This window comes from Micromonas pusilla, assembly GCF_000151265.4.
Source record: "Micromonas pusilla CCMP1545 genomic scaffold MICPUCscaffold_6, whole genome shotgun sequence".
Classification (NCBI taxonomy): domain Eukaryota; kingdom Viridiplantae; phylum Chlorophyta; class Mamiellophyceae; order Mamiellales; family Mamiellaceae; genus Micromonas; species Micromonas pusilla.
The window spans coordinates 330,739-353,739 of record NW_003315887.1 but is presented as its reverse complement, the minus strand read 5'-3'; the positions used below and the strand labels follow the sequence as shown (position 1 = coordinate 353,739).

General features: G+C 66.5%; 10 protein-coding genes across 10 annotated transcripts; 5 read left to right on the top strand and 5 right to left on the bottom strand.

Annotated features, from left to right (window-relative positions):
- Positions 1-7,450: 7,450 nt before the first annotated feature.
- Positions 7,451-8,107, top strand: MICPUCDRAFT_40143 (uncharacterized protein; the record flags this gene model as incomplete). The annotated part of the gene is made up of 1 exon (XM_003059394.1): positions 7,451-8,107. One exon carries the CDS (start codon positions 7,451-7,453, stop codon positions 8,105-8,107), a length of 657 nt encoding a protein of 218 aa, XP_003059440.1.
- A 657-nt stretch (positions 8,108-8,764) lies between these two features.
- Positions 8,765-9,865, top strand: MICPUCDRAFT_33832 (uncharacterized protein; the record flags this gene model as incomplete). Its single annotated transcript, XM_003059393.1, has 2 exons — positions 8,765-9,442; positions 9,617-9,865. The coding sequence occupies 2 exons, from the start codon at positions 8,765-8,767 to the stop codon at positions 9,863-9,865; spliced, it is 927 nt and encodes a 308-aa protein (XP_003059439.1).
- Positions 9,866-10,151: 286 nt separating this feature from the next.
- MICPUCDRAFT_40141 (uncharacterized protein) lies at positions 10,152-12,079 on the top strand (the record flags this gene model as incomplete). The annotated part of the gene is made up of 2 exons (XM_003059392.1): positions 10,152-11,076; positions 11,298-12,079. 2 exons carry the CDS (start codon positions 10,152-10,154, stop codon positions 12,077-12,079), a joined length of 1,707 nt encoding a protein of 568 aa, XP_003059438.1.
- Positions 12,080-12,287: 208 nt separating this feature from the next.
- Positions 12,288-14,503, bottom strand: MICPUCDRAFT_58679 (uncharacterized protein; the record flags this gene model as incomplete). The annotated part of the gene is made up of 2 exons (XM_003059096.1): positions 12,288-13,543; positions 13,729-14,503. 2 exons carry the CDS (start codon positions 14,501-14,503, stop codon positions 12,288-12,290), a joined length of 2,031 nt encoding a protein of 676 aa, XP_003059142.1.
- An 839-nt stretch (positions 14,504-15,342) lies between these two features.
- Positions 15,343-15,705, bottom strand: MICPUCDRAFT_58678 (uncharacterized protein; the record flags this gene model as incomplete). The annotated part of the gene is made up of 1 exon (XM_003059095.1): positions 15,343-15,705. One exon carries the CDS (start codon positions 15,703-15,705, stop codon positions 15,343-15,345), a length of 363 nt encoding a protein of 120 aa, XP_003059141.1.
- Positions 15,706-15,983: 278 nt separating this feature from the next.
- MICPUCDRAFT_58677 (uncharacterized protein) lies at positions 15,984-16,496 on the top strand (the record flags this gene model as incomplete). The annotated part of the gene is made up of 1 exon (XM_003059391.1): positions 15,984-16,496. One exon carries the CDS (start codon positions 15,984-15,986, stop codon positions 16,494-16,496), a length of 513 nt encoding a protein of 170 aa, XP_003059437.1.
- A 706-nt stretch (positions 16,497-17,202) lies between these two features.
- MICPUCDRAFT_17581 (uncharacterized protein) lies at positions 17,203-18,162 on the top strand (the record flags this gene model as incomplete). Its single annotated transcript, XM_003059390.1, has 1 exon — positions 17,203-18,162. The coding sequence occupies one exon, from the start codon at positions 17,203-17,205 to the stop codon at positions 18,160-18,162; it is 960 nt and encodes a 319-aa protein (XP_003059436.1).
- A 6-nt stretch (positions 18,163-18,168) lies between these two features.
- On the bottom strand, positions 18,169-19,693 carry MICPUCDRAFT_58675 (uncharacterized protein; the record flags this gene model as incomplete). Its single annotated transcript, XM_003059094.1, has 1 exon — positions 18,169-19,693. The coding sequence occupies one exon, from the start codon at positions 19,691-19,693 to the stop codon at positions 18,266-18,268; it is 1,428 nt and encodes a 475-aa protein (XP_003059140.1). The 3' UTR covers positions 18,169-18,265.
- A 181-nt stretch (positions 19,694-19,874) lies between these two features.
- MICPUCDRAFT_58674 (uncharacterized protein) lies at positions 19,875-20,678 on the bottom strand (the record flags this gene model as incomplete). Its single annotated transcript, XM_003059093.1, has 1 exon — positions 19,875-20,678. One exon carries the CDS (start codon positions 20,676-20,678, stop codon positions 19,875-19,877), a length of 804 nt encoding a protein of 267 aa, XP_003059139.1.
- Positions 20,679-20,951: 273 nt separating this feature from the next.
- Positions 20,952-22,895, bottom strand: MICPUCDRAFT_58673 (uncharacterized protein; the record flags this gene model as incomplete). The annotated part of the gene is made up of 1 exon (XM_003059092.1): positions 20,952-22,895. The coding sequence occupies one exon, from the start codon at positions 22,893-22,895 to the stop codon at positions 20,952-20,954; it is 1,944 nt and encodes a 647-aa protein (XP_003059138.1).
- Between the last annotated feature and the right edge of the window lie 106 nt (positions 22,896-23,001).

Below are 23,001 nucleotides of genomic sequence, written 5' to 3'. Positions count from 1 at the left end.
CCCGCCCGTTGACGCGAGCGATATCAGCGTTGCGGTCCCGGAGATGCCGATGTCTTTGTTCGTGAACCGCACGTCCTCCACGTCCACGTAAGAATTTGTACCTTTCACAATCACGAAGCCGTTGTCGCTCGAGATCGTCAGCCCGCTCGTCGCGCCCGCCGCAGCGGTGTGCGTGATCGCGGCTGCGGTCTTCGACAATGACGTGTCCCCTGTTTGAGCCAAGTCGCCACTGCTTGCGGTCACTACGAACTTCGACGACCCAACAGTCAAGTCACCCGTCGACGACACCGTCCCGGTCACGCCCACGCCCGTTGACGCGAGCGATATCAGCGTTGCGGTCCCGGAGATGCCGATGTCTTTGTTCGTGAACCGCACGTCCTCCACGTCCACGTAAGAATTTGTACCTTTCACAATCACGAAGCCGTTGTCGCTCGAGATCGTCAGCCCGCTCGTCGCGCCCGCCGCAGCGGTGTGCGTGATCGCGGCTGCGGTCTTCGACAATGACGTGTCCCCTGTTTGAGCCAAGTCGCCACTGGTCGCGGTCACTACGAACTTCGACGACCCAACAGTCAAGTCACCCGTCGACGACACCGTCCCGGTCACGCCCACGCCCAACGCAGACAGCGCGATGATAGCCGTCGAACCGAACCCGATGTCAGATTTCGACGCGCCGCCCGTGATCCGCACGCTCTCCACCTCCACGAACCCGTTGTCGCTCGAGATCGTCAGCCCGCTCGTCGCGCCCGCCGCGGCGGTGTGCGTGATCGCGGCTGCGGTCTTCGACAATGACGTGTCCCCCGTTTGAGCCAAGTCGCCACTGCTTGCGGTCACTACGAACTTCGACGACCCAACAGTCAAGTCACCCGTCGACGACACCGTCCCGGTCACGCCCATGCCCGTCGCGGACAGCGCGATGACAGCCGTCGCACCGAACCCGATGTCAGACTTTGACGCGCCGCCCGTGATCCGCACGCTCTCCACCTCCACGAACCCGTTGTCGCTTGAGATCGTCAGCCCGCTCGTCGCGCCCGCCGCGGCTGTGTGCGTGATCGCGGAAGCGGTCTTCGACATTGCGATGTCGCCGGAAGTCGTCAAGTCACCGTTAAGCGTCGCACTCGCGAGAGTTGCTGCGCCGGATGACAGCGCCCCGGTTACGCTCGCGCTTGCGAGCGTCGCCAGTCCGGTCGTCTGCAGCGTCCCGGTCACGTGCACGCCCGTCGTCGCAAGTGTAATGACGTCTGTCAAGCCGACGCCCATTTTCAATGCCGTGAAGCGAATGTCTTCCACTTCCACGTACGCGGCAGCTTGCGTGCTCGTGATCTTCAATCCAGTGGTGCCCGTGTGCGTCAGAAGTGTGGTGGCCTTGTTTAAAATCACGTCGTCTTCCAAAGTCGTGACCCCGCTGGCTTTGAGCGTCCCCGCGACTTCTGTATTTCCAGACCCTGCCAAAACCTTAAACTTCGTCGAAGCCACCGTGAAGTCCCCTCCGACGGCGACAGTGCTCGACAACGTCGTTGCCCCCGTCGCAGTTAACGTAGTGTGGAATGTTCCTGCCCCGTACACGTCTAGCGTTTGCGTCATGTTCGCAGTGGTGTTGTACGTCGTGGCGGCATTCACTGTGAGCGTATCACTCGGAGAAAAATCACCGATGCGATAATCACCGAGCGCAACAAAAAGTCCCTTCACAGTCACGGCGCCATCGAACGTTGCGGCGCCGTTGACCGTTAAAGCACCTTGAAGGGTTGTCGCCCCGCCAACATTAAGGGTTCCCGCTGTGTCGGTGTTACCGCTTCCCGAGAGCACCTTGAATTTCGTCGTCGCAACAGAAAAGTCCCCGCCAACCCCGAGCGCGGCCGTTATCGCCGTCGCCCCGGTCACCCCGAGGGTCCCCGAGATAGTCGTGTCGCCGGCACTCGTCACGATGAAGTTTCGAGTCGAGGACGAACCCACGTCGAGCTGACCAGTGACACCTGCGCCCGTGGCAGACAGCGCGATGATATCAGTCGCACCGAACCCGATGTCGGATTTCGACGCGCCGCCCGTGATCCGCACGCTCTCCACCTCCACGAACCCGTTGTCGCTTGAGATCGTCAGCCCGCTCGTCGCGCCCGCCGCGGCGGTGTGCGTGATCGCGGCTGCGGTCTTCGACAATGACGTGTCCCCCGTTTGAAGCAAGTTCCCGTTACTCGCGGTCACTACGAACTTCGACGACCCAACAGTCAAGTCACCCGTCGACGACACCGTCCCGGTCACGCCCACGCCCGTCGCGGACAGCGCGATGATAGCCGTCGAACCGAACCCGATGTCAGATTTCGACGCGCCGCCCGTGATCCGCACGCTCTCCACCTCCACGAACCCGTTGTCGCTCGAGATCGTCAGCCCGCTCGTCGCGCCCGCCGCAGCTGTGTGTGTGATTGCGGCTGCTGTCTTCGACAAGGACGTGTCCCCCGCTTGAGCCAGGTCTCCACTGGTCGCGGTCACTACGAACTTCGACGAGCCCACGATCAAGTTACCCGTCGACGACACCGTCCCGGTCACGCTCACGCCCGTTGACGCGAGCGATATCAGCGTTGCGGTCCCGGAGATGCCGATGTCTTTGCTCGTGAACCGCACGTCCTCCACGTCCACGTATGACGCCGTGCTTTTCACAACCACAAAACCGTTGTCGCTCGAGATCGTCAAACAACTCGTCGCGCCCGCCGCAGCTGTGTGCGTGATCGCGGCTGCGGTCTTCGACAATGACGTGTCCCCTGTTTGAGCCAAGTCGCCACTGGTCGCGATCACTACGAACTTCGACGACCCAACAGTCAAGTCACCCGTCGACGACACCGTCCCGGTCACGCCCACGCCCGTCGCAGACAGCGCGATGATAGCCGTCGAACCGAACCCGATGTCGGATTTCGACGCGCCGCCCGTGATCCGCACGCTCTCCACCTCCACGAAGCCGTTGTTGCTCGAAATCGTCAGCCCGCTCGTCGCGCCCGCCGCGGCGATGTGCGTGAGCTCAGCGACCGTGTCAGACATGAACAAGTCCCCGGAAAGCCCCAAAGCAGTAAGGTTGGATTTCGCACCAGTCACCGCTAAGTCATCAGCAAGCGTCGCCTTCCCGGACGATTGCAGCGTCCCGGTCACGCTCACGCCCGTTGACGCGAGCGATATCAGCGTCGCGGTCCCGGAGATGCCGATGTCTTTGCTCGTGAACCGCACGTCCTCCACGTCCACGTACGAAGCCGTGCTGGTCCCACCCGTGATGACCACAAAACCGTTGTCGCTCGAGATCGTCAGCCCGCTCGTCGCGCCCGCCGCAGCTGTGTGCGTGATCGAAGAAGCGGTCTTCGACAAGGACGTGTCCCCCGTTTGGGCCAAGTCGCCACTGGTCGCGGTCACTACGAACTTCGACGACCCAACAGTCAAGTCACCCGTCGACGACACCGTCCCGGTCACGCCCACGCCCGTCGCGGACAGCGCGATGATAGCCGTCGCACCGAACCCGATGTCGGATTTCGACGCGCCGCCCGTGATCCGCACGCTCTCCACCTCCACGAACCCATTGTCGCTCGAGATCGTCAAACCACTCGTCGCGCCCGCCGCAGCTGTGTGCGTGATCGCGGCTGCGGTCTTCGACAATGACGTGTCCCCTGTTTGAGCCAAGTCGCCACTGGCCGCGGTCACTACGAACTTCGACGACCCAACAGTCAAGTCACCCGTCGACGACACCGTCCCGGTCACGCCCACGCCCGTCGCAGACAGCGCGATGATAGCCGTCGAACCGAACCCGATGTCGGATTTCGACGCGCCGCCCGTGATCCGCACGCTCTCCACCTCCACGAAGCCGTTGTTGCTCGAAATCGTCAGCCCGCTCGTCGCGCCCGCCGCGGCGGTGTGCGTGAGCTCAGCGACCGTGTCAGACATGAACAAGTCCCCGGAAAGCCCCAAAGCAGTAAGGTTGGATTTCGCACCAGTCACCGCTAAGTCATCAGCAAGCGTCGCCTTCCCGGACGATTGCAGCGTCCCGGTCACGCTCACGCCCGTTGACGCGAGCGATATCAGCGTCGCGGTCCCGGAGATGCCGATGTCTTTGCTCGTGAACCGCACGTCCTCCACGTCCACGTACGAAGCCGTGCTGGTCCCACCCGTGATGACCACAAAACCGTTGTCGCTCGAGATCGTCAGCCCGCTCGTCGCGCCCGCCGCAGCTGTGTGCGTGATCGAAGAAGCGGTCTTCGACAAGGACGTGTCCCCCGTTTGGGCCAAGTCTCCACTGGTCGCGGTCACTACGAACTTCGACGACCCAACAGTCAAGTCACCCGTCGACGACACCGTCCCGGTCACGCCCACGCCCGTCGCGGACAGCGCGATGATAGCCGTCGCACCGAACCCGATGTCGGATTTCGACGCGCCGCCCGTGATCCTCACGCTCTCCACCTCCACGAACCCATTGTCGCTCGAGATCGTCAGCCCGCTCGTCGCGCCCGCCGCGGCGGTATGCGTGATTGCGGCTGCGGTCTTCGACAATGACGTGTCCCCCGTTTGAGCCAAGTCTCCACTGGTCGCGGTCACTACGAACTTCGACGACCCAACAGTCAAGTCACCCGTCGACGACACCGTCCCGGTCACGCCCACGCCCGTCGCAGACAGCGCGATGATAGCCGTCGAACCGAACCCGATGTCGGATTTCGACGCGCCGCCCGTGATCCGCACGCTCTCCACCTCCACGAAGCCGTTGTCGCTCGAAATCGTCAGCCCGCTCGTCGCACCCGCCGCGGCGGTGTGCGTGAGCTCAGCGACCGTGTCAGACATGAACAAGTCCCCGGAAAGCCCCAAAGCAGTAAGGTTGGATTTCGCACCAGTCACCGCTAAGTCATCAGCAAGCGTCGCCTTCCCGGACGATTGCAGCGTCCCGGTCACGCTCACGCCCGTTGACGCGAGCGATATCAGCGTCGCGGTCCCGGAGATGCCGATGTCTTTGCTCGTGAACCGCACGTCCTCCACGTCCACGTACGAAGCCGTGCTGGTCCCACCCGTGATGACCACAAAACCGTTGTCGCTCGAGATCGTCAGCCCGCTCGTCGCGCCCGCCGCAGCTGTGTGCGTGATCGAAGAAGCGGTCTTCGACAAGGACGTGTCCCCCGTTTGGGCCAAGTCGCCACTGGTCGCGGTCACTACGAACTTCGACGACCCAACAGTCAAGTCACCCGTCGACGACACCGTCCCGGTCACGCCCACGCCCGTCGCGGACAGCGCGATGATAGCCGTCGCACCGAACCCGATGTCGGATTTCGACGCGCCGCCCGTGATCCTCACGCTCTCCACCTCCACGAACCCGTTGTCGCTCGAGATCGTCAGCCCGCTCGTCGCGCCCGCCGCGGCGGTATGCGTGATTGCGGCTGCGGTCTTCGACAATGACGTGTCCCCCGTTTGAGCCAAGTCTCCACTGGTCGCGGTCACTACGAACTTCGACGACCCAACAGTCAAGTCACCCGTCGACGACACCGTCCCGGTCACGCCCACGCCCGTCGCAGACAGCGCGATGATAGCCGTCGAACCGAACCCGATGTCAGATTTCGACGCGCCGCCCGTGATCCGCACGCTCTCCACCTCCACGAACCCGTTGTCGCTCGAGATCGTCAGCCCGCTCGTCGCACCCGCCGCAGCGGTGTGCGTGAGCTCAGCGACCGTGTCAGACATGAACAAGTCCCCGGAAAGCCCCAAAGCAGTAAGGTTGGATTTCGCACCAGTCACCGCTAAGTCATCAGCAAGCGTCGCCTTCCCGGACGATTGCAGCGTCCCGGTCACGCTCACGCCCGTTGACGCGAGCGATATCAGCGTCGCGGTCCCGGAGATGCCGATGTCTTTGCTCGTGAACCGCACGTCCTCCACGTCCACGTACGAAGCCGTGCTGGTCCCACCCGTGATGACCACGCACCCGTTGTCGCTCGAGATCGTCAACCCGCTCGTCGCGCCCGCCGCGGCGGTGTGCGTAAACGTCGCCGCCGTTTTCGACATCACCAAGTCCCCTGACAGCGTGAGATCCGTCATCGTCAGCGCCCCGCTCACCGCGAGCGAACCGGTCACGGTCACGCCCGCGCTCGCGAGCGATATGATATTCGGCGTGCCGCTCAACCCGATCGCGTTCGCGGTGAATCGAACGCTCTCGACGTCCACGTACGAACTCGTCGACGCGATCGTCACGTATCCGCTGACGCTCGAGATCTCGAGCCCCGTGGTCCCGCTGTGTTTCACCGCGGCGACGTTCTTCGTGAGATCAAAGTCCTTATCGAACGTCGACTCGCCTCGCACGATGAGGTCGCCCGCGAGCACCTCCACAACGCCGTCGGAGCGAATCTTGAGGAGTTTCGTCGCCGCCGTCGCGCCGCTCGTGGACGCGCGCGCGCCGAGGATGAGATCGCCCTTCGTCTCCCCCGCCGCGCTCGTCTGCTCGTACGCGATCACCGCGGGGGGTTTGTGCTGCAGCGCGTTCCCGACGTACCCTGCGCGCGCGCGGCGGAGAGGATGGCGTTGGAGAGGGGGGAAGCGTTCAGCGACGCGCGCGGCGCGTCGAGCGCGAAGGCGAGAGAGCAGGGGAACGGACGGACGGAGGGAGGAGGGAGGGGATCGTTTTCGGACTCGTCGCTTCGCGCTCGACGATCGGAACGTCGACCCGCGGGCGGGGCGATCGCGCGGCGGGACGCGACGACGCACCGAAGCCCACGTCCTGGAACGTGTTCGTCGCGTTGGCCTGCACGCCAATCTGCAAGTTCGCCTTCGAGTTCCCGAAGGTTTGCTCTGTGGGAACGAAGGACGGGGGGCGTCAGCGGCGGCGACGACGACGCGCGCGGAGGGTTCGGTTCGGGTTCGCGAAGCTGTACGCCGACGGCCGCGACGCGATTCTCGACGGCGCGACGACGGGGGATGGACGTAGGAGGAGAACGCGCCTGGGCTCCACTCCTCGTTCGCGATCTGCACCGTGCCGTACTCCGTCGTCCCGCCCGGGACGGCGTCTGCGTGATGACGAGGGGAGGGGGAGGACGGGGAGGTCAGAGCGAATCAGATTTTAAGCAGTTGTTAGTCGGCGTTCCTCCGCGCATCGGACGCGCGCGAGCGCGACGCTGCCGAGATCGCGCGCGAGGACGCACCGCACGACGCCGCGTACACCGCGAGCGTCAGCACCGCATAGAGCGCGGCGCTCGCGACCGTCGGCATCGCGAGCGGATACGCGCGCGTATCGCTCGACGCCTTGTGCCGCGACGCGCGCGAGAGCGACGGGCGAAAATGCGCGCGCGTTCGCGCGTTCGGACGCCGCGCTTGCCAGCTTGCACTACAACGTAGAGCCAGATCCTGTCTGCCAGTCTGCTTGTTGCTGTGAGTGAAAACTTCTGTCTGGAAGAAGCGACGTCCTCTTCGCACTTTCTCGCGCCCGCGCCGCCGCGCCCCTCGCCCAGATCCGAGCATGCCTTTCGACGAAATCACCGAGCACCTCGCGTTTGAGATCTTCTCGCACGTCGCGGACCCGCGCGACCGCGTCGCGCTCGCCGCGACGGGCAGGGTGTGGAGGAACGCGGAGAAGCTCGACGCGTCGCTGCCTGGAACGCCCGGCGAGTTGTACGAGCTCGGTCGCGGGTTTTCCGACGCGGGAGAGTACTGGAAGGAGCTCTATTGGTACCTTAAAGCGTCCGATCGCGGCGACGCAGACGCCATGTGGAGGATCGCGATATGTTCCTACCAGGGCTACCCAGGCGTGACGCACTACGACGCGTTCAAGTGGCTCGAGAGAGCCTCCGCGTTGGAAAGAGCCCCTTCGCACTTTCATGCGACCTTAACCTACTGGCTCGCGCGGTGCTACGTGAACGGGCACGGCGTGGAGCGCGACCCCTCGAAGGCGATCGAGCTGCTCGTCAAGGCGGCGACGGAGATGGGATGTAGAACTGCCGCGATTGAACTCGCGTACATCTGCCAAGGCAGCTTCGTGGACTTGAAGCTCTACGTGCAGAAGCGAAACGTAGAGGAGGCGCTGAAGTGGTTTCGCCGCGTGGCGGAGCTCGGCGAACTCTGCCCCCTCGCTCAAGCCCGCGTGGACGAACTCGAGCGCGAGCTCGCGGGGGTGTAGGTGACCTCCGCCGCCGACGCCGACGCCGACTGAGCGCACTCCCCCTCGATCACTAGACTCTTGTGAGCGATGCGAACGCGTCCTCGCGGCGGCCCGCCGCCGCCGTCGTTTTTTTTTCGTTTTTTTTTCAAACGCGTCCCGCCGCGTCCACCTCCGCGACTCGACCGCCGCCGACGCGACGCGCGCTCGTCCGCGCGCGCCGTCCACAGAACTCTCTTCGCGACATCGCGCGGACGATCGCGCGCGCGCGAGAAGCGCAAAAACGTAAAAAGTGCCTCCGCCGTGGATTGAACACGGGACCTTTGGTTTACAAGACCAACGCACTGCCACTGTGCTACAAAGGCTTCGTTTGTTTCGTTTGATAGGCCGTCGGTTGACGGGAAAGGTCGGTGAGCGTGCCAGAAATCTCGGATTTTGGGTCCATATACATGAGCGTTAAAGGGCGTTTTCGACCAATCAACGCGCGAGAACGGCCGCGCGGACGCAGTGGACACGCGCTCCATGTAGATAGAATACGCGCGACGCGCGCCTCGCGCGGCGCACCAACGCGCGCGGCCGCACGCAGTCGAGCGTCGCCCGCCGCGAGGGAGACACGCGCCGCGTTACCGAACGAGGCCGCGAGCCGCGCGACCGGACCGCGTCCACGCGCCGCGCGAGATGCACGCGGTGGCGCGCGCCGCGGCGTCGGCGCCGCAGCATCGCCATCGTGTCGTGTCGGCGGCTCCGCGTCGGTATCGCGGACCGTCGACGACGACGACGCCGTCGCGCGCCGCGCCGCCGCCGCCGCGCGCGGTCGTGAGCGCGGACGACCCGAACTACCGCGCCCCCAGCGTGAACGCGGAGTCCTTCGACGAGTCGTCGTGCGGGGAGACGACGTTCATCGCGGAGACGAAGCTCCCGACCGAGAGTGGGTACTACCGCCTCCGCGGGTACCGCCACTCCGTGGACGGCGCGGAGCCCACGGAGCCGGTCGCGATCGTGTTCGGCGACATCGAGGGGCGCGCGGACGTCCCAGTCCGCGTGCACGACGCGTGCTTCACGTCCGAGGTCCTCGGCTCGCTGAAGTGCGACTGCAAGCAGCAGCTGCAGCTGGCGATGGAGTACATCCAAGAGAACGACGGGATGGTCATCTACCTGCAGCAGGAGGGGCGCGGGATCGGGCTCGCGAACAAGATCGCCGCGTACGCGCTGCAGGACACGAAGGGGTTGGACACCGTGGACGCGAACAGGGCGTTGGGGCTGCCGGACGACGTGAGGGAGTACACCGCGGTGGCGAACATTCTCGACGACCTCGACGTGCGATCGATTCGCCTCATGACGAATAACCCGCGAAAGGTGCGTTCTTACACTGGTTCCCATACGACCCCGTTCGCGTGGTGAACGCCGATCCTTAAGGACTTTTGCCGTCGTTTCTCTCCGCCCACCCCTCGCTTTCAATCCCCGCCCTCGGCGCCTTTCAACTCCAACTGACGCCTTTCAACTCCACCCCGACGTAATAACCCGCGAAAGGTGGCGACGTTGGAGAAGCTGGGCGTGCACATCAAGGGGCGGATACCGTGCATCGTGAAGCCGAATTTGTTTAACCAGGGGTACTTGGAAGCGAAAGAAGGCCGGATGAAGCACTTTCTGGACGGGAGCTGGTGTCACTGGAACCACGACGGAGGCACCGTCGACGAGTTCGACGCGAAAGAGACGGACTCTGAGGAGGAGATCAGCGCGGACGCGACCATGGACGACGAAGGACGCGGGGGGTGGTGAGACGCCGCGACGCGCGCGCGGGCGACTCGGTGGGTGGGGGAGAGGGTGATCGGAGGGTGTTTTTGGTCGCGTGTCTAGCTTCGTGATCGATGCTTAATATTTCATGCGACTCGAGTTGAACGACAACGCAAGGCGCGCGCCAGAGGTGGACGGCGACGGGAGAGCCCGACTTGATTCTTCTGTTTCGGACTCCCCGAGAGAGTGATGACGTCAGAGCGTCGTCGAAGATCTCGCGCGCGCGCGCGACGTCGCGCGGCCTCGCACCGTCGCGTTCGCGACGGCGACGATGCTCGCGGTGGTCGCGACGCGCGTCTCCGCGCCGTCGCCGCCGCGCGATGGCGCATCGCGCGCGGGTCTCCGCGGAAGGCGCCGCGCGCGCGTCGACGTCTTTCGGACGCGACCGCGTCGGCACCGAAAGATTTACGACGACGACGACGCGTCGTCGGTCGTCCTCCGCGGTCGCGCGCCGCGTCGCCGCCGCGCCTCCGTCGTCGCCGCGGCCGCGACCGCGGAGACGACGGAGACGGAGACGACGACGCGACCGCGCGCGCCGCTCGTGGAGGTGAGCTCGGGCGGGCAGCAGCGGAGGCGATGGGCGGTCGGGAAGGATGGGCGATTCGAGCGCCTTCCGCCGCAGCGCGCGGAGTGCGACGACGCGTCCGCCGCGTCGACGTCGACGTCCTCCTCCTCCTCCGCGTGGGACCCGCGTAAGTCCCCGCGTCTGCGCGCGGTGTTCCTCCCCGCGGGGTACCCGGACACCGTCTCGAGCGACTACGCGACGTTCATCCGCTGGCACCTCGCGTCGCTCATGTTTCGCAACGTCCTCGAGGTGCTCACGTCGCAGTCTCTCCTCGTCGCGCTCGGGATGGGGTCCACCCCCGGCGCGCTCCCGCTCGCGGCCGCCACGAAGTGGGTCCTGAAGGACGGCGTCGGGTCGTTCGCGACGCTCCTCGCGGGCGTGTTCGGCGGGCAGAAGTACGACGAAGATCCGAAGCGGTGGTGGGCGGTGACGAACTCTCTCGAGGACGTCGCGAGGGTGCTCGAGCTCGTGACGCCGGCGTACCCGGCGCTCTTCCTGCCGCTCGCCGCGAGCGCGACGTTCGTGCGCGCGGGCGCGCTGACCGGCCGCGGCAGCCTGATCAACGGCACGTTCATGCAGCACCTCGGACGGAACCAAAACTTTGGCGACGTGCGCGCGAAGATGGAGGCGCGTTCTATACACCGGTCCCCATACGACCGCGTCGGCGTGGTGAACGCCGATCCTTAAGGACTTTTCCCGGCGATTCTCTGCGCCCAGGGTCCCTCGCTTTCAATCACCGACCTCGACGCCTTTCAACTCCAACTGACGCCTATGAACTCCACCCCGACATCGCTTTGTATGGAACGGCTCTGGAGGTGCAAGGACGGTGGCTGGCGCTCGTCGCGCTCCCAGTCGGGATCGCCATCTTCCGCGGCGTCTCCGGCGCGTTCGGCGCGGACGCCGCCGCGATGGCGGCCGAGGGCGGCGAGACCGCGATGAGCGAGCTGACGAGGTACGGCGGCGTGTTCGGAGCGTACGGCGCGGTGCTGTCGTCGCACTTGTTTTGCTGCTGGAAAGCCGCCGACGTGCTGCGGTTCGACGCGTTAAATCGTCATCGTCTCACGCGCGCGGCGGAGGAGTACGTCAGAGGAGGGAGAGAGGCTGTGTTGAGCGTGGAGGACGCGGGCGAGAGAGAGGGCGTGTACCGCGCGCGCGTCACCGCGAGCACGCCCACGCTGGGCGCGAGCGTGGAGGACGCGGCGAGGGATTGGGACGATTTGCTGCGGTTCGCGAAGGCGTCCGAGGCGAACGCGCCGCGGCTCGGCGGCGCGAGGGCGATGAACGACGAGGACGAGGACGAGGACGACGACGACGACGACGCGCGCGGCGTCGGCGTCCTCCGACGGCGGTTCGTGATCGGGTGGGACGCGCGCAGGCGCGTGCCCGCGGTGATGCTCGACGCGGCGGCGACGCCGCGGGATATCATCGAGGCGGCGTTGGCGGCGGCGCGCGCGGGGGCGGCGACGACGGCGGCGGCGGCGGCGGCGGCGACAGACGCCGCGGCGGCGGAGGCGTACCGATACGCGGATGAGAACGTGGACGCGTTCTCGGACGCGATGGAGGAGAAGGGGTGGAAGATCGACTTCGTGCAGATGGGAACCGCGCCGCGGTACCGTCTCGGCGGGTTATCGTAGCGACGCGAGAGAAGAGAGACGACGCGCCGCGACGACGACGGAGACGTCCTTCGTCGGATCTATTGAAAAAAAACACGCGCGGTTCGTTCTCGTCTTCTCGCCACGTCGTTCGTTCGTTCGTTCGTTCGTTCGTTCGTTCGTTCGTTCGCGCGTGGACGCGCGCGTTCGCCCCGCGTGGATGCTGCTAATTATTTCGATCGCCGCCGCCTCAGTCCCCGCCCGCCGCGACCGCCGACGCCGACGCCGCGCCGCCGCCGCCGACGCCGGCCAGAGCTTGGCGTGTGGGGGCGTGATCGTTGCAGTACCCCTGCACGCGCTCCATCTTCTGGCACTTCTTCACCGCGCACCGCTTCATCCCCCCGTGCTGGCAGCACAGACCTTTGCTCACCGCCCGCCTCGTGCACTCCGGCGCGGTGCACGTCAAGCCGCCTAATCCGAGCAAGCTGCCGTGCTTGCTGCAGAACCCTCTGCCGCGGTCCATCTTCGGGCAGTTCGGCACCTTGCACAACTTCACGCCGCCGTGCTCGATGCACAAGTTTCTCGCCTTCGCGCTTCGATCGCACCCTTCAACGCTACACGTGTGCCCGCCGCCGTGTCTGATGCACAACCCTCTGAGTTTCACCGGGGTGTCGCAGCCTTCGACGCTGCATCGCTTCCCGCCTCCGTGCGAGCGGCAAAACCCGTATCCGGCGTCCCACTTCTCGCACCCCTCGTGCCCGCACAGCTTGCCGCCTCCGTGCGTCGCGCACAAGCCCTTGATATGCCCGGGCTTATCGCAGTCCTCGTGCTTGCACCGTTTCCCGCCGCCGTGAGCGACGCAAAACTGCCCCGTCCCGCCCGCGGCGCCCTTCGGACAGTTCGGGACTTGGCACCGTTTCCCGCCGCCGTGCGAGACACAAAACCCGCCGCCGGCGTCGCCCTTGCCGCAGCCCTCTCTCTGGCACCGTTTCCCCCCGCCGTGCGCTCTGCAGTGTTCGCTCCCCGACAGCGCGTGCTTCGCGCACCCGTCGCGCCCGCAGTCCCTGTTGACGTAGCCCCCGTGGTTGCGGCACCGCCCCCGCGCGCGCGCCAACTCGTCGCATCCGTCCTCCTCGCACCGAGGCGCGCTCTCGTCGTGCACCCTGCATACGCCCCTGGCCGCCACCTTGCGATCGCACCCTTCTTTCGTGCACGTCGCCCTCCCGCCGTGGGATTTGCACTTCCCGCCGCCGACGTCCTTGGCGAAGCACGCGGCGACGGAGCACAGAGATTTTTTATTCACCCCCGCGTGCACGGCGCACAGCCCGCGAATCTTTCTCTTGCGGTCGCACCCCTCCTCCGTGCACGGCAGCCCGCCGCCGTGGGTGATGCACTTGTCCCCGCCGCTCGCGGCGCCGTTCGAGCACCCTTCTTCTCGGCACCGACGTCCGCCGCCGTGGGTGATGCACTTTCCGCCGCCGCGCGCGCCGGCGGAGCAGCCATCCTCTGAGGGTCGTTCCATACGAGCGAATGTCGGGGTGGAGTTGAAAGGCGTCAGTTGGAGTTGAAAGACGTCGAGGGCGGGGATTGAAAGCGAGGGATGAGCGTAGAGATGCGCCGGCAAAAAGTCCTTAAGGATCGGCGTTCACCACGCCGACGGGGTCGTATGGGGACCAGTGTATAGAACGCACCTGAGCATCGTTTCCCGCCGCCGTGCGCGACGCACTTCCCGCCGCCGACGTCGAGCTTCTCGCACTCAGACTCTTGGCACCGGCGTCCGCCCGCGGGCGGGCCGTTCTTGTTCTTGCTTCCGGGCGGTCGCCCGCGCTTCCGCGGCGGCGGCGGGTCGTGGTCGTGGTCGTGGTCGTGGTCGTGGTCGTGGTCGTGGTCGTGGTCGTGGTCGTGGCCGTGACCGTGACCGTGACCGTGACCGCGACCGTGACCGTGACCGTGCGGCGTCGCGCCGGGACCCGCGCCGCCGTTCGCCGCCGCCGCCGCCGCCGCCGCCGCCGCCGCCGCCTTCTCGAGCGTCTTCTGCAGCGTCGTGAGCACGTTCAAGTTGGCGCGCGCGAGGTCGCCGTCCGGGTCTTCGAGGACGGGCTCCATGAGCTTGCGCACCGCCTCCGGGTCCGCGCCCGCGGCGACCGCGCTCGCGGCGATCGCGTCCGCGCTCGGCGAGACTGTTTGCCCATAGGAGCCCGCGGCGTCGTCGTCGTCGGTCTGCGTTCGGGAGGGAGGCGCGGGGGGGGGGAGGCGGTCAGCGCGAGCGCGTCGGGGGGATCGTCGAGGCGAAGGCGCTTCGTCCTCGCCTCGGGGGGAGAAAAGGAGAGATCTTGACTGAACGCGTGGTCCAATTCCCCGCGAGGGGAGGACGCGCGCGCGCGGACGCACCGGGTCGCCGTCGACGCTTCTCGGGCGTTTCCCCCTCGGCGGCGTCGCCGAGGGATTCGCGCGCTTCGCCGGCATCGCGCCTGGCGTGCGGAGGGAGGCAGCGCGCGTCGAAGTCAGCGCGTCTGAGGGATTCGCGCCCAGATATCCTGAACGAACACCTGAGAGGTTGCGCCTGAGTCTGCGCGTTGACGCGACACATCGAAACAGAGAACGATGGTTTTTTTTTCTTCCCTACACATTCCGCCGTCTCTCTAGCTATGCGCACCGTCTCTATCCGTTCTCCACTCCGGTCGCCCGCGCCGCGACCGATTCGTCCCCCTGGTCCTCCTCGATACCGCGCACGCCACGTCGCGCCGCGCCGCGCGCACGCCGCCGCCGCGCCCCCCCTCGTCGCACAACCTCCTCGTTTATTTTCCTTCGCGAGCGAAAGACAAGACGGCCGTCATCCGCCGCTCGTCTCCGCCCTCCTCCGCGAACGCCCCGTTCTATACACTGGTCCCCATACGACCCCGTTGGCGTGGTGAACGCCGTTTCTTAAGGACTTTGCCCTTCGTTTCTCTCCGCCCACCCCTCGCTTTCAATCCCCGCCCTCGACGCCTTTCAACGCCAACTGACGTCCGCGAACGCTTCCATCCACTCCGAGCGCTTCCTTCCTCGCGCCCACGCGTCCGTCACGTCGACTCCGCGCTCGCTATCGCGCGTCCACGCGTTCCATCGCGCCCCGTGCCGACGACGGTCTCGTCGTCGATCGCGTCGCGTCAAGGCGCGTTCTCCTTACACCGGTCCCCGTACGACCGCGTCGGCGTGGTGAACGCCGTTTCTCAAGGACTTCGCCCGGCGTTTCTCTCCGCCCAGGGTCCCTCGCTTTCAATCCCCACCCTCGACGCCTTTCAACTCCCTCCAACCGACGCCTTTCAGTCGCTCGCTCGGCGCGCCCCCCCCGGGAGAACCCCCGCGTTGGACTCGCGACTCAACTGCGCGCGCCACAGGCGCCACGACAACGCCAGCTTACACTCCGCGAGCACCATCACGAACGTCAACACGAAGACGTCCACGAAGACGCCCGGCCACGTCGCGATGAACCCGAGCTCGTTCGGGCCCGGCAGCGGCGCGCACACGCCGACGACGTTGCACCGATACGGGCCGTAGCCGTGCCACCGGAAGAAGATGCCGTAGCGGAGGTAAAACAGCGGGACGAGCACGAAGGATCTCGGCAACGCGAACCACAGCGGGGAGTCCGCCGTCCCGGGCGTGCCCCACGCGAGCTGGGAGTTCATCGTGAAGAACGCGCCGAAGACCATCCGGTACTGAGGGTCGAGGGTCCGCGCGAGGCGACGTCGGGGCGGAGTCGAAAGGCGTCAGAAGCGGAGTTGAAAGGCGTCGAGTTCGGGCGCTGAAACCGCGGGGTTGTCGGGCGGAGAGAGACGACGGCGAGGCGACAAAAGTCCTCGAGGAAAAGGCGCACAAGACGCGAGCGCGGTCGTGTGGGGACAAACAGTGTGACAACGAGGGAGGACGCGCCTTGGCCGGCACGGGGCGGTCGCCCAGCGCGAACATGTGGAAAATCAAAGAGTTCACCGTGAGAAAACTGACGACTAGGTACGCGGCGACGAGTTTCTTCCGCAGCTCGTACGAACCCGTTCGGAAGTGCGCGTGCCACATCATGACGACCAAGACGACTACGTTCACGACCCAGAAGCACAGGAGGTTCGTCTGGAGGTGCGGCGTCAGCGCCGCCACCGGGTGCCTGAGTGGAGACGTCGCCGCCCATCGATGGTCAGTTGAAAGGGGCCGCGATCGAACGGGGTGGGTGAAAAGCGTTCGTGTTTATAGAACGCACTTGACGAAGTCGAAGTACACCACCGTGGTCAGGAGGATGAACACGACCGCGGTGTTCGCGTCGTCGAGCACGGCCAGGCTGCTCTTGCGCCATCGCCTGGGGAGGGACGGGAGGGAGGACGAGGGGAGGGAGAAGGGGATGAAGAGAAGGGGGACTGGCGTCGGACGGCGGACGAGGGAAGGGAACCGCCCGCGGGCGCGAAAGGACGCGAGGGGGCGGAGATCGTGACGCATTTATCGCGGTCGAACGCGTTCGACTCGCGGCGACGCGAACGAGGCGACTGATGAGGACGAGGCGACGCACCCGAACGCGTCGCTGTCCTCCTTCGACGCGAACGCGGCGGTCCGCCAGTCTCTGAACAGCGACGCGTCCGCGCGGCCGAACAGCGAGCGCGCGACCTCGGCGAATCCTCCCGACGCGCTCGTCCGCGACGACGGCGACGCCTCGGCGACGTCCCCATCGCGCGCCGCGTTCGCGTCCGCGGCGTCCTCGCCCGCGACGCGTCTTTGTCGCATCGCGCGAAGGCGTTCGGTGCCCTCGCGCGCGTCCGGTGCCCTCGCGCGCCGGACGCGTCGGGGAGGCTACGCGCGCGCGCCTCTGCCTACATCTTGAGAGTTCGGGTGTTCGGGTGCGATCTCGCGTGCGGCCAGGCTGCGGTCGCGACAACTTACACTACAACTAGTGTACACGTACTGACAACTTAACCTTAACTCGTCGTTAACTCGTCCGCGTAAGGTTAACCTTAACCTTAACCTGCATTTGCATAATTTGAATCGCATTTCGGAGATCCCCGCGCGATCGATCGATCCCTCCCCTCGCCGCACTCCCCACCGCGCGACGAAGACGAGACGCGCGCTTCCTCCGAGCCGATCGCGCGCGCGCGACGCTCGCTTAGACCCGCGCGCGCGCACGTCCGTCCCTTCCGTCCGTCGCCATGGGCGGCACGGGCAACCGCCACAGCAAGAACGCGGGGACGATGGGAAGCGAAAACTTGACGTACATGGAGAAGAAAGCATTAGGGTTCGGGACCGTCAAGGAGCGCCTCGGGAAGGAGACGGTGAAGGACTTCGACGCGTGCGCGTTAGGGTTAACGCACGCGATCGACCCGTTAGTCACCCCCGAGGGCGTTCTGTACGACAAAGAGCACATCTTCTCGTGCCTGCTGCACCAGAAGAAGGACATCGCGCGACGGACGCGAGCGTACGAAGACCAGGCGTCGCGAGACGAGGAGAAAGCCGCGGAAGAGGCGCGGAAGAAGCGCATCGAGGAGGTCGACCGCTTCGAGCGCGTGAACAACGGCGGCGTCGGTAAGTCGTCCGCGCCGGTCTCGCTCGCCGGCGCGGAGGCGGACGTCGGCGACGGCACCGGCGTCACCGGCGACGAGGGGATCGACGAAGAGGAACGCGAGCGACGGAAAAAGGAGCTTCCCGCGTATTGGCTCCCTTCCAAGACCCCCACCGCGGAGGTTCGCGTCGGCGACAAGCCGGATACGGAGACGAAGTGCCCGACGACGATGAAGAGGCTGCGGCTGAAGGACCTGCTGCCGGTGAAGTGGACGAGAGTGCCGACGGGCGCGGACGTCGACGGCGAGAGATACATGTGCCCGGTGACGCGGAAGACGTTTACGAACACGACGAAGATCGTCGTGTTGAGACCGAGCGGCGTCGCCGTGAGCGAGGACGCGTACGAGCAGGTGATAAAGAAGGATGGGGCGTGGGACGGGAAGAAGGTGAAGGGGGTCGTAAAGCTTCAGAGGGGCGGATGCGGGTTCGCGGGAAGCGGGACGCAGGTGGAGTCGAAGAAGCAGTTTTCCTTGGGCGCGGGCAGCGGGCTCGCGGACAGCCGAGGGCAACACCGCGGGGCGACCTCGAAGTTCGGGCTGCGGTTCAACTAGCCGAATAGCAGCAGCAGCAGCGCGCCGCGCGGTGGTTTGGTTTGATATCGCTACGGTAGTACACTACGTGAAAGATATTAAAGAGATCACCGCTCCATCCGCTTCACGCGCGGTCGCGTCGCGGACCGCGGCTTTTGCTCCGCCGCTCGCCTCTATCGCCGCCTCTCTCCCGCCCCTCGCGCCTCTCTCCCGGCTCTGGGCGCGCTTTGCGATCCGCGAGCCGCTTGTGAAACGCGCTCCGCTGCGCCTCGATGTCGTCCGCTAACGCCGCTCGTCTGCGCGCGTAATCCCGCTCGTGCTCCTCGTAGATGGACGCCGCGCTGTCCGGCCTCGTCCCGCCGTCGCCCGAATTTAGGAGGCGCTCTTTTTCAAACTTTTTTGCCGCGCGTTTGCCCTTCTTCCCCAACGCCTGCGCTAACCTCGCGGCCATCTCCGCGGCGAGCTTGCTCTCCATGCTCCTCAAGTTCGCGTTCACCGCGTGCTTGATGTTATCCTCGCTCATCAATCGCTCCTTCTTCTCCTTTTCAACCTCCAAGACGAAGTCGATGCGTTTCTCTTGCTCGCGGTCGAGCTTCGCCTGGAGACTCCTCACCGCCCTGCTCTGCTCCTCCGCGAGCGCGCGCATGCCGTCCTTGTGCGACACCACCTCGTCGAACAGTCCGCTGAGCATCTCCTCGTCCTCCAGCTCCGGGTGCGTCCTCTTCCGTCTCACGACGCACCAGAACGACAGCAGCAAACCGAACAGGATGGGAATCATCGTCATCAACGCGTTGAAAAAATCGTCCCAGTACTCCCGCGGCGGCGTGAACGTCATCCCTCTCTCCATCTCCCCGGGCGGGTACCAGCACGCGTGCTCGGTCGCGTTCGGGTACCTGGCCACGTACGCGGCTCGCAGGTCCGGGGAGATCGCGTTCGGGTCCGGCGGCCACGCGTCGCTCGCGGCTTTTTGGTCGTCGGAATAGACGCAAAGACGCTTCATCATCGCCTCGCACGCCGCCTTGTCTTGCGCCTTGGTCGTCCCGCCGCCCTCCGCGGCGCTGTTGTACGCGTACGGGTTGTCGCAGTCGGACTCGTACAGCAGCCGGACCGCGACGCAGCCGGTGTCGGCGTTCGAGTCGAGCACCTCGCAGAATTGGCGGACCGTGGACGGGCGGTTCTTGTAGCGCTCGTACGACGGCGCGAGCCACGCGCCGGCGACGACGCAGAAGGCGAGGAGGAACGCGAGCAGGGAGACGCGCCAGAACGTCACCTTGACGCCCATGACGTGAAGCCCGGGCGGCTTCGGCTTCTTATGTCGTCTTATCAGGTGCGGCGGGCGTCGTCGCCCCGGTCGAGGTGGGCCTCGTCGCGCTTCGCCTCCGTGGCCCGCGCGCGGGTCCCCGCGTTCGCGTCGCTCGCGCGGGTTGTCGCGGTCGCGGTGCCGCCGCTCGCCGCGGCCGTCGTCGCGGTGGCGTCGCTCGCCGCGGCCGTCGTCGCGGTGACGTCGCTCGCCCTCGCGACGCGGGCGCCGCTCGCCGCGTTCGAGGTCCATGATGGAGTGGCGAGCATTGCGTGCTGCTCTTGCTTACGCATCAACGGCTGCAGTTCGCAGTCAGTAGCAGTGCCGTCTCTGGACGAAACGCGCGACGTCTTGTCGTCGACCGATGAAAACGAACGCGGTTGATCGATCATACGGGTTCATATTTTTACTTTCAAAGCAAGGCACGATAGGTTCACTTCCCAACCGCCTCCTTGATCGCGAGACCCGCGACGGCGAGGTTCGTCGCGATGTTCAGCGCCCTGATCGCGGGGCGGACGTCCTCCTTCATCGTCGTGTTCGTCGCGAAGAGCCCGGCGTGGACGAGCGACGTCCCCGCGACCGCGATGTTGAGGTTACGCTTCGCGTCTCCTGCGCGGTTTGTAAGGAAGGACGAGTCGAAATATCGGTCAGTTTTACGGTCGAGCGCTCGCGTTTGATAGGTACGAAAGTACTTTGAAACCGCGGGATGCCGAGCGGAGAGAGAGAGCGCGAAAAGGACGGACCGGAGGCGGCCTTGTCCGCGATCATCGCGGCCGCGCACGCGGTGAGGCCGGTCGCGCCCATGAAGCGCCACTGGAGGAAGGAGGAGCGGGGGCGGGGATCGGTTGTGAGGCGTCGACGTCGGAGGCGAGGCCGGGACGACGGATGGACGCTTGGTGTCACGAAGAGAATAGAAGATATTTCGGAATATACTTCCGAGCGAGCGACGGTCGCGCGCGGGACGCACCGCGACCTCGGCTTCCGGGTTCACCGCGCCGCTCTTCTGGTACGCGGGCGTGCAGAAGATCTGGAGCGTTTGATCGCGCGGGAGCGCGAGGCACGACGCGTAGTTGCCTGCGGTGGAGGGGGAAGAGGGACGGAATCGTTGAAACGATCGATCGCGTCGTTGTTGAATTAAATGCGGGGGAACGCGATGCGCGCGAGGAGACGACGACGGGACGGGAGGGGACGCACCGCCGTTGGTGAGGGTGAACGCGAGAGCGGGGGAGACCGGCATATTCGTGAAGAAAGGTTTGAGTGAAGCGCGTGCGATGCGTGAGCGGATATGATGACGCGCGGACGATGCCTCGTGTCGGAGAGACGAAAAAATATCGCGAAGTGAACAGAATCTCCGGGAGATACTCGTACCGTATCGTTCGGCGAGGAAGAAGGCGGCGACGGAGCGACGAGCTCGCGCGTGCGACGCGTACGTTTCATCGGTTTCATCGTCACACCGTTCACGTTGGTTGGTCTCGCTCGCGTCGTGATGCGTTCCCGTCGATCGTATCGTTCACTTCCTCTCCCCGCCGCGTCCGCCGCGTCCGCCGCCGCCGCCGCTGCCGCCGCCGCCGCCGCGCGCGGTCTTTTTCTCCCCTCCTCCGCCTCTCCCGCCTCTCCCGCCGCCGCCGTTCCTGTCGCCGCGCTCTTTCCTCTTCTCGCCGCCGCCGGGGCCGGGCGGCGCTGTCGTCGTCCTCGCGACGACGGGCGCGGGGACCGCGGGCGCGGGGACGGCGGCTCTTTCGCCGCCGCCGCCGCCGCCGCCGCCGCCGCGTCGCGCCGCGTTCGCGTTCGCGTTCGCGTTTCGCTTCTCGCCCTTCCCGCCGCCGCCGCCTCGCTTCGCGGTCTTCTTCCCGACGCCTTCGCCGACGTGCTCGTCCCCGCCCTCGGAAATCGCGGCGACGAACCCGTACTGGTCCATGGACGACACCGTCGAGAGCGTCGGGAGGAGCGGCGGCGGCGTGGGGACGCGCGCGGGCGGGCTGAACCCGCGCGGCGGCGGCGCGAACTCGTCGCGTCTCGGGCGCCGCCACCGCTGCCCTCGCTGCTGCCCTTGCCGCTGCTGCTGCTGCTGCTGCTGCTGCCGCTGGACCATGTCCAGGAACCCCATGCCTCCCATCCCCGAGAAGAACGCCTCCGGGGCAGGTTGACCCGGCGCGGCCGCGAGGACCGTCCCGGGGGAGGCGCCGTTCGAACGCGCCGCCGCCGCCGCCGCCGGAGGCTTTCGCTCCCGCTCGCGAGCCCTCGGCCGCGCCGACGCGCGGTCCTCCCCCTCCTTCTCCTCCCTCCCTCCTCCCGCGAGGTGGTGGCCCGTCTGCCGCGCCGCCGCCGGCGGCATCGGCATCGCGTCCCCCCCGTCCGCGCCGCCCACGTCGCCCACGCCGTGCATCACCGGTCGAAGCGTATTCCACCCGCTCCCGCGGACGGCGTCGACGACGCCTCGCGCGCGCGACGTCCACGCGGGCGCGGGGAGGGCGTTCGTCGACGACACCCACGACGTCGCGAGCGCGACGCACCGTTCGATCGCCTCCGCGTGCGACATCATCTGCGTCTGCGTCGCGCCGTCGCCGACGTCCGCGGCGGCGCGCGTCGTCGCCGCGCGCGCGAGCGCGACCAACGCGTCGAGGTCCTCCGCCGTCACCGACCGATGGGTGCGGCACCGCGGATCCGCGTGGTACGACAACGCCGCTTCCCTCTCGAGCGCGTGCGAGAACGGCGGGACGTCCGGCAGGGAGAGGTCGAACGCGTTCGCGTAGTAGAGCAGGGTGATGATCTCCCTGGTCGCGTCCTCGACCGCGGCGGCGACGGCGTCGGCGTCGTTGGGGCGTTTGGGGAGGGGGTCGCGCGCGATCGTCGCCTTCTTCGCCTTCTCCGCGGCGGCGGCGGCGGCGGCGGCGGCGTCGGCGAGCGCGCGCTCCGCGGCGGCCGCGCGATCGTTCGCCGCCCTCGCCGCCTTCTCCGCCGCCTCGCACCGCTTCTCCAACGCTCTCAGCGCGCCCTCGCGCTCCTTCGCGCGTCTCTTCTCGTCCCTCTCGCGCCGCGTCTCCCTCGCCTCCGCGTCGCGACGTTCGTCCCGCGACGTCTTCTCGAGCCGTTCGATGGCTTCGCGCGCGGTCGCGATCTCGCGCGCCTTCGCGTCCGCGACCGCGTCGCGCACGTCCGCCGCGATCGCGCCGACGCACTGATCGAAGAGCTTGGTCATCTCGTCGAGCATCGACGTCGTGAGCGCCGCGCCGGCGACGAGCTCGCGCTGCTGGTCGTCGATCTCGCCGCCGTCGCGCTCCTTGGCGACGGCGCGTTCGATCTTCGCGGAGCGTTTCTGCAGCGCGCGAAGGCGGCGGTGGAGGAGCGACTGGACGTTGCCCATCGGCTTGGCGGCCGCGTCGCGAAGATCGGCGACGTCGTGGAGGGGGGGGTCTTTGTCGTGGGGGGCGGGCGTGGACGTCGGCATGGCCATCGCGCGCGCGAGCGCGCGCCAGATCCTTCGCGCGGGGGTGGACTGATGCGGGGAAACCAAACGGCGGTCGGGCGCCGCCGCAGCGACCGCGTCAGGTGAGGTCGGT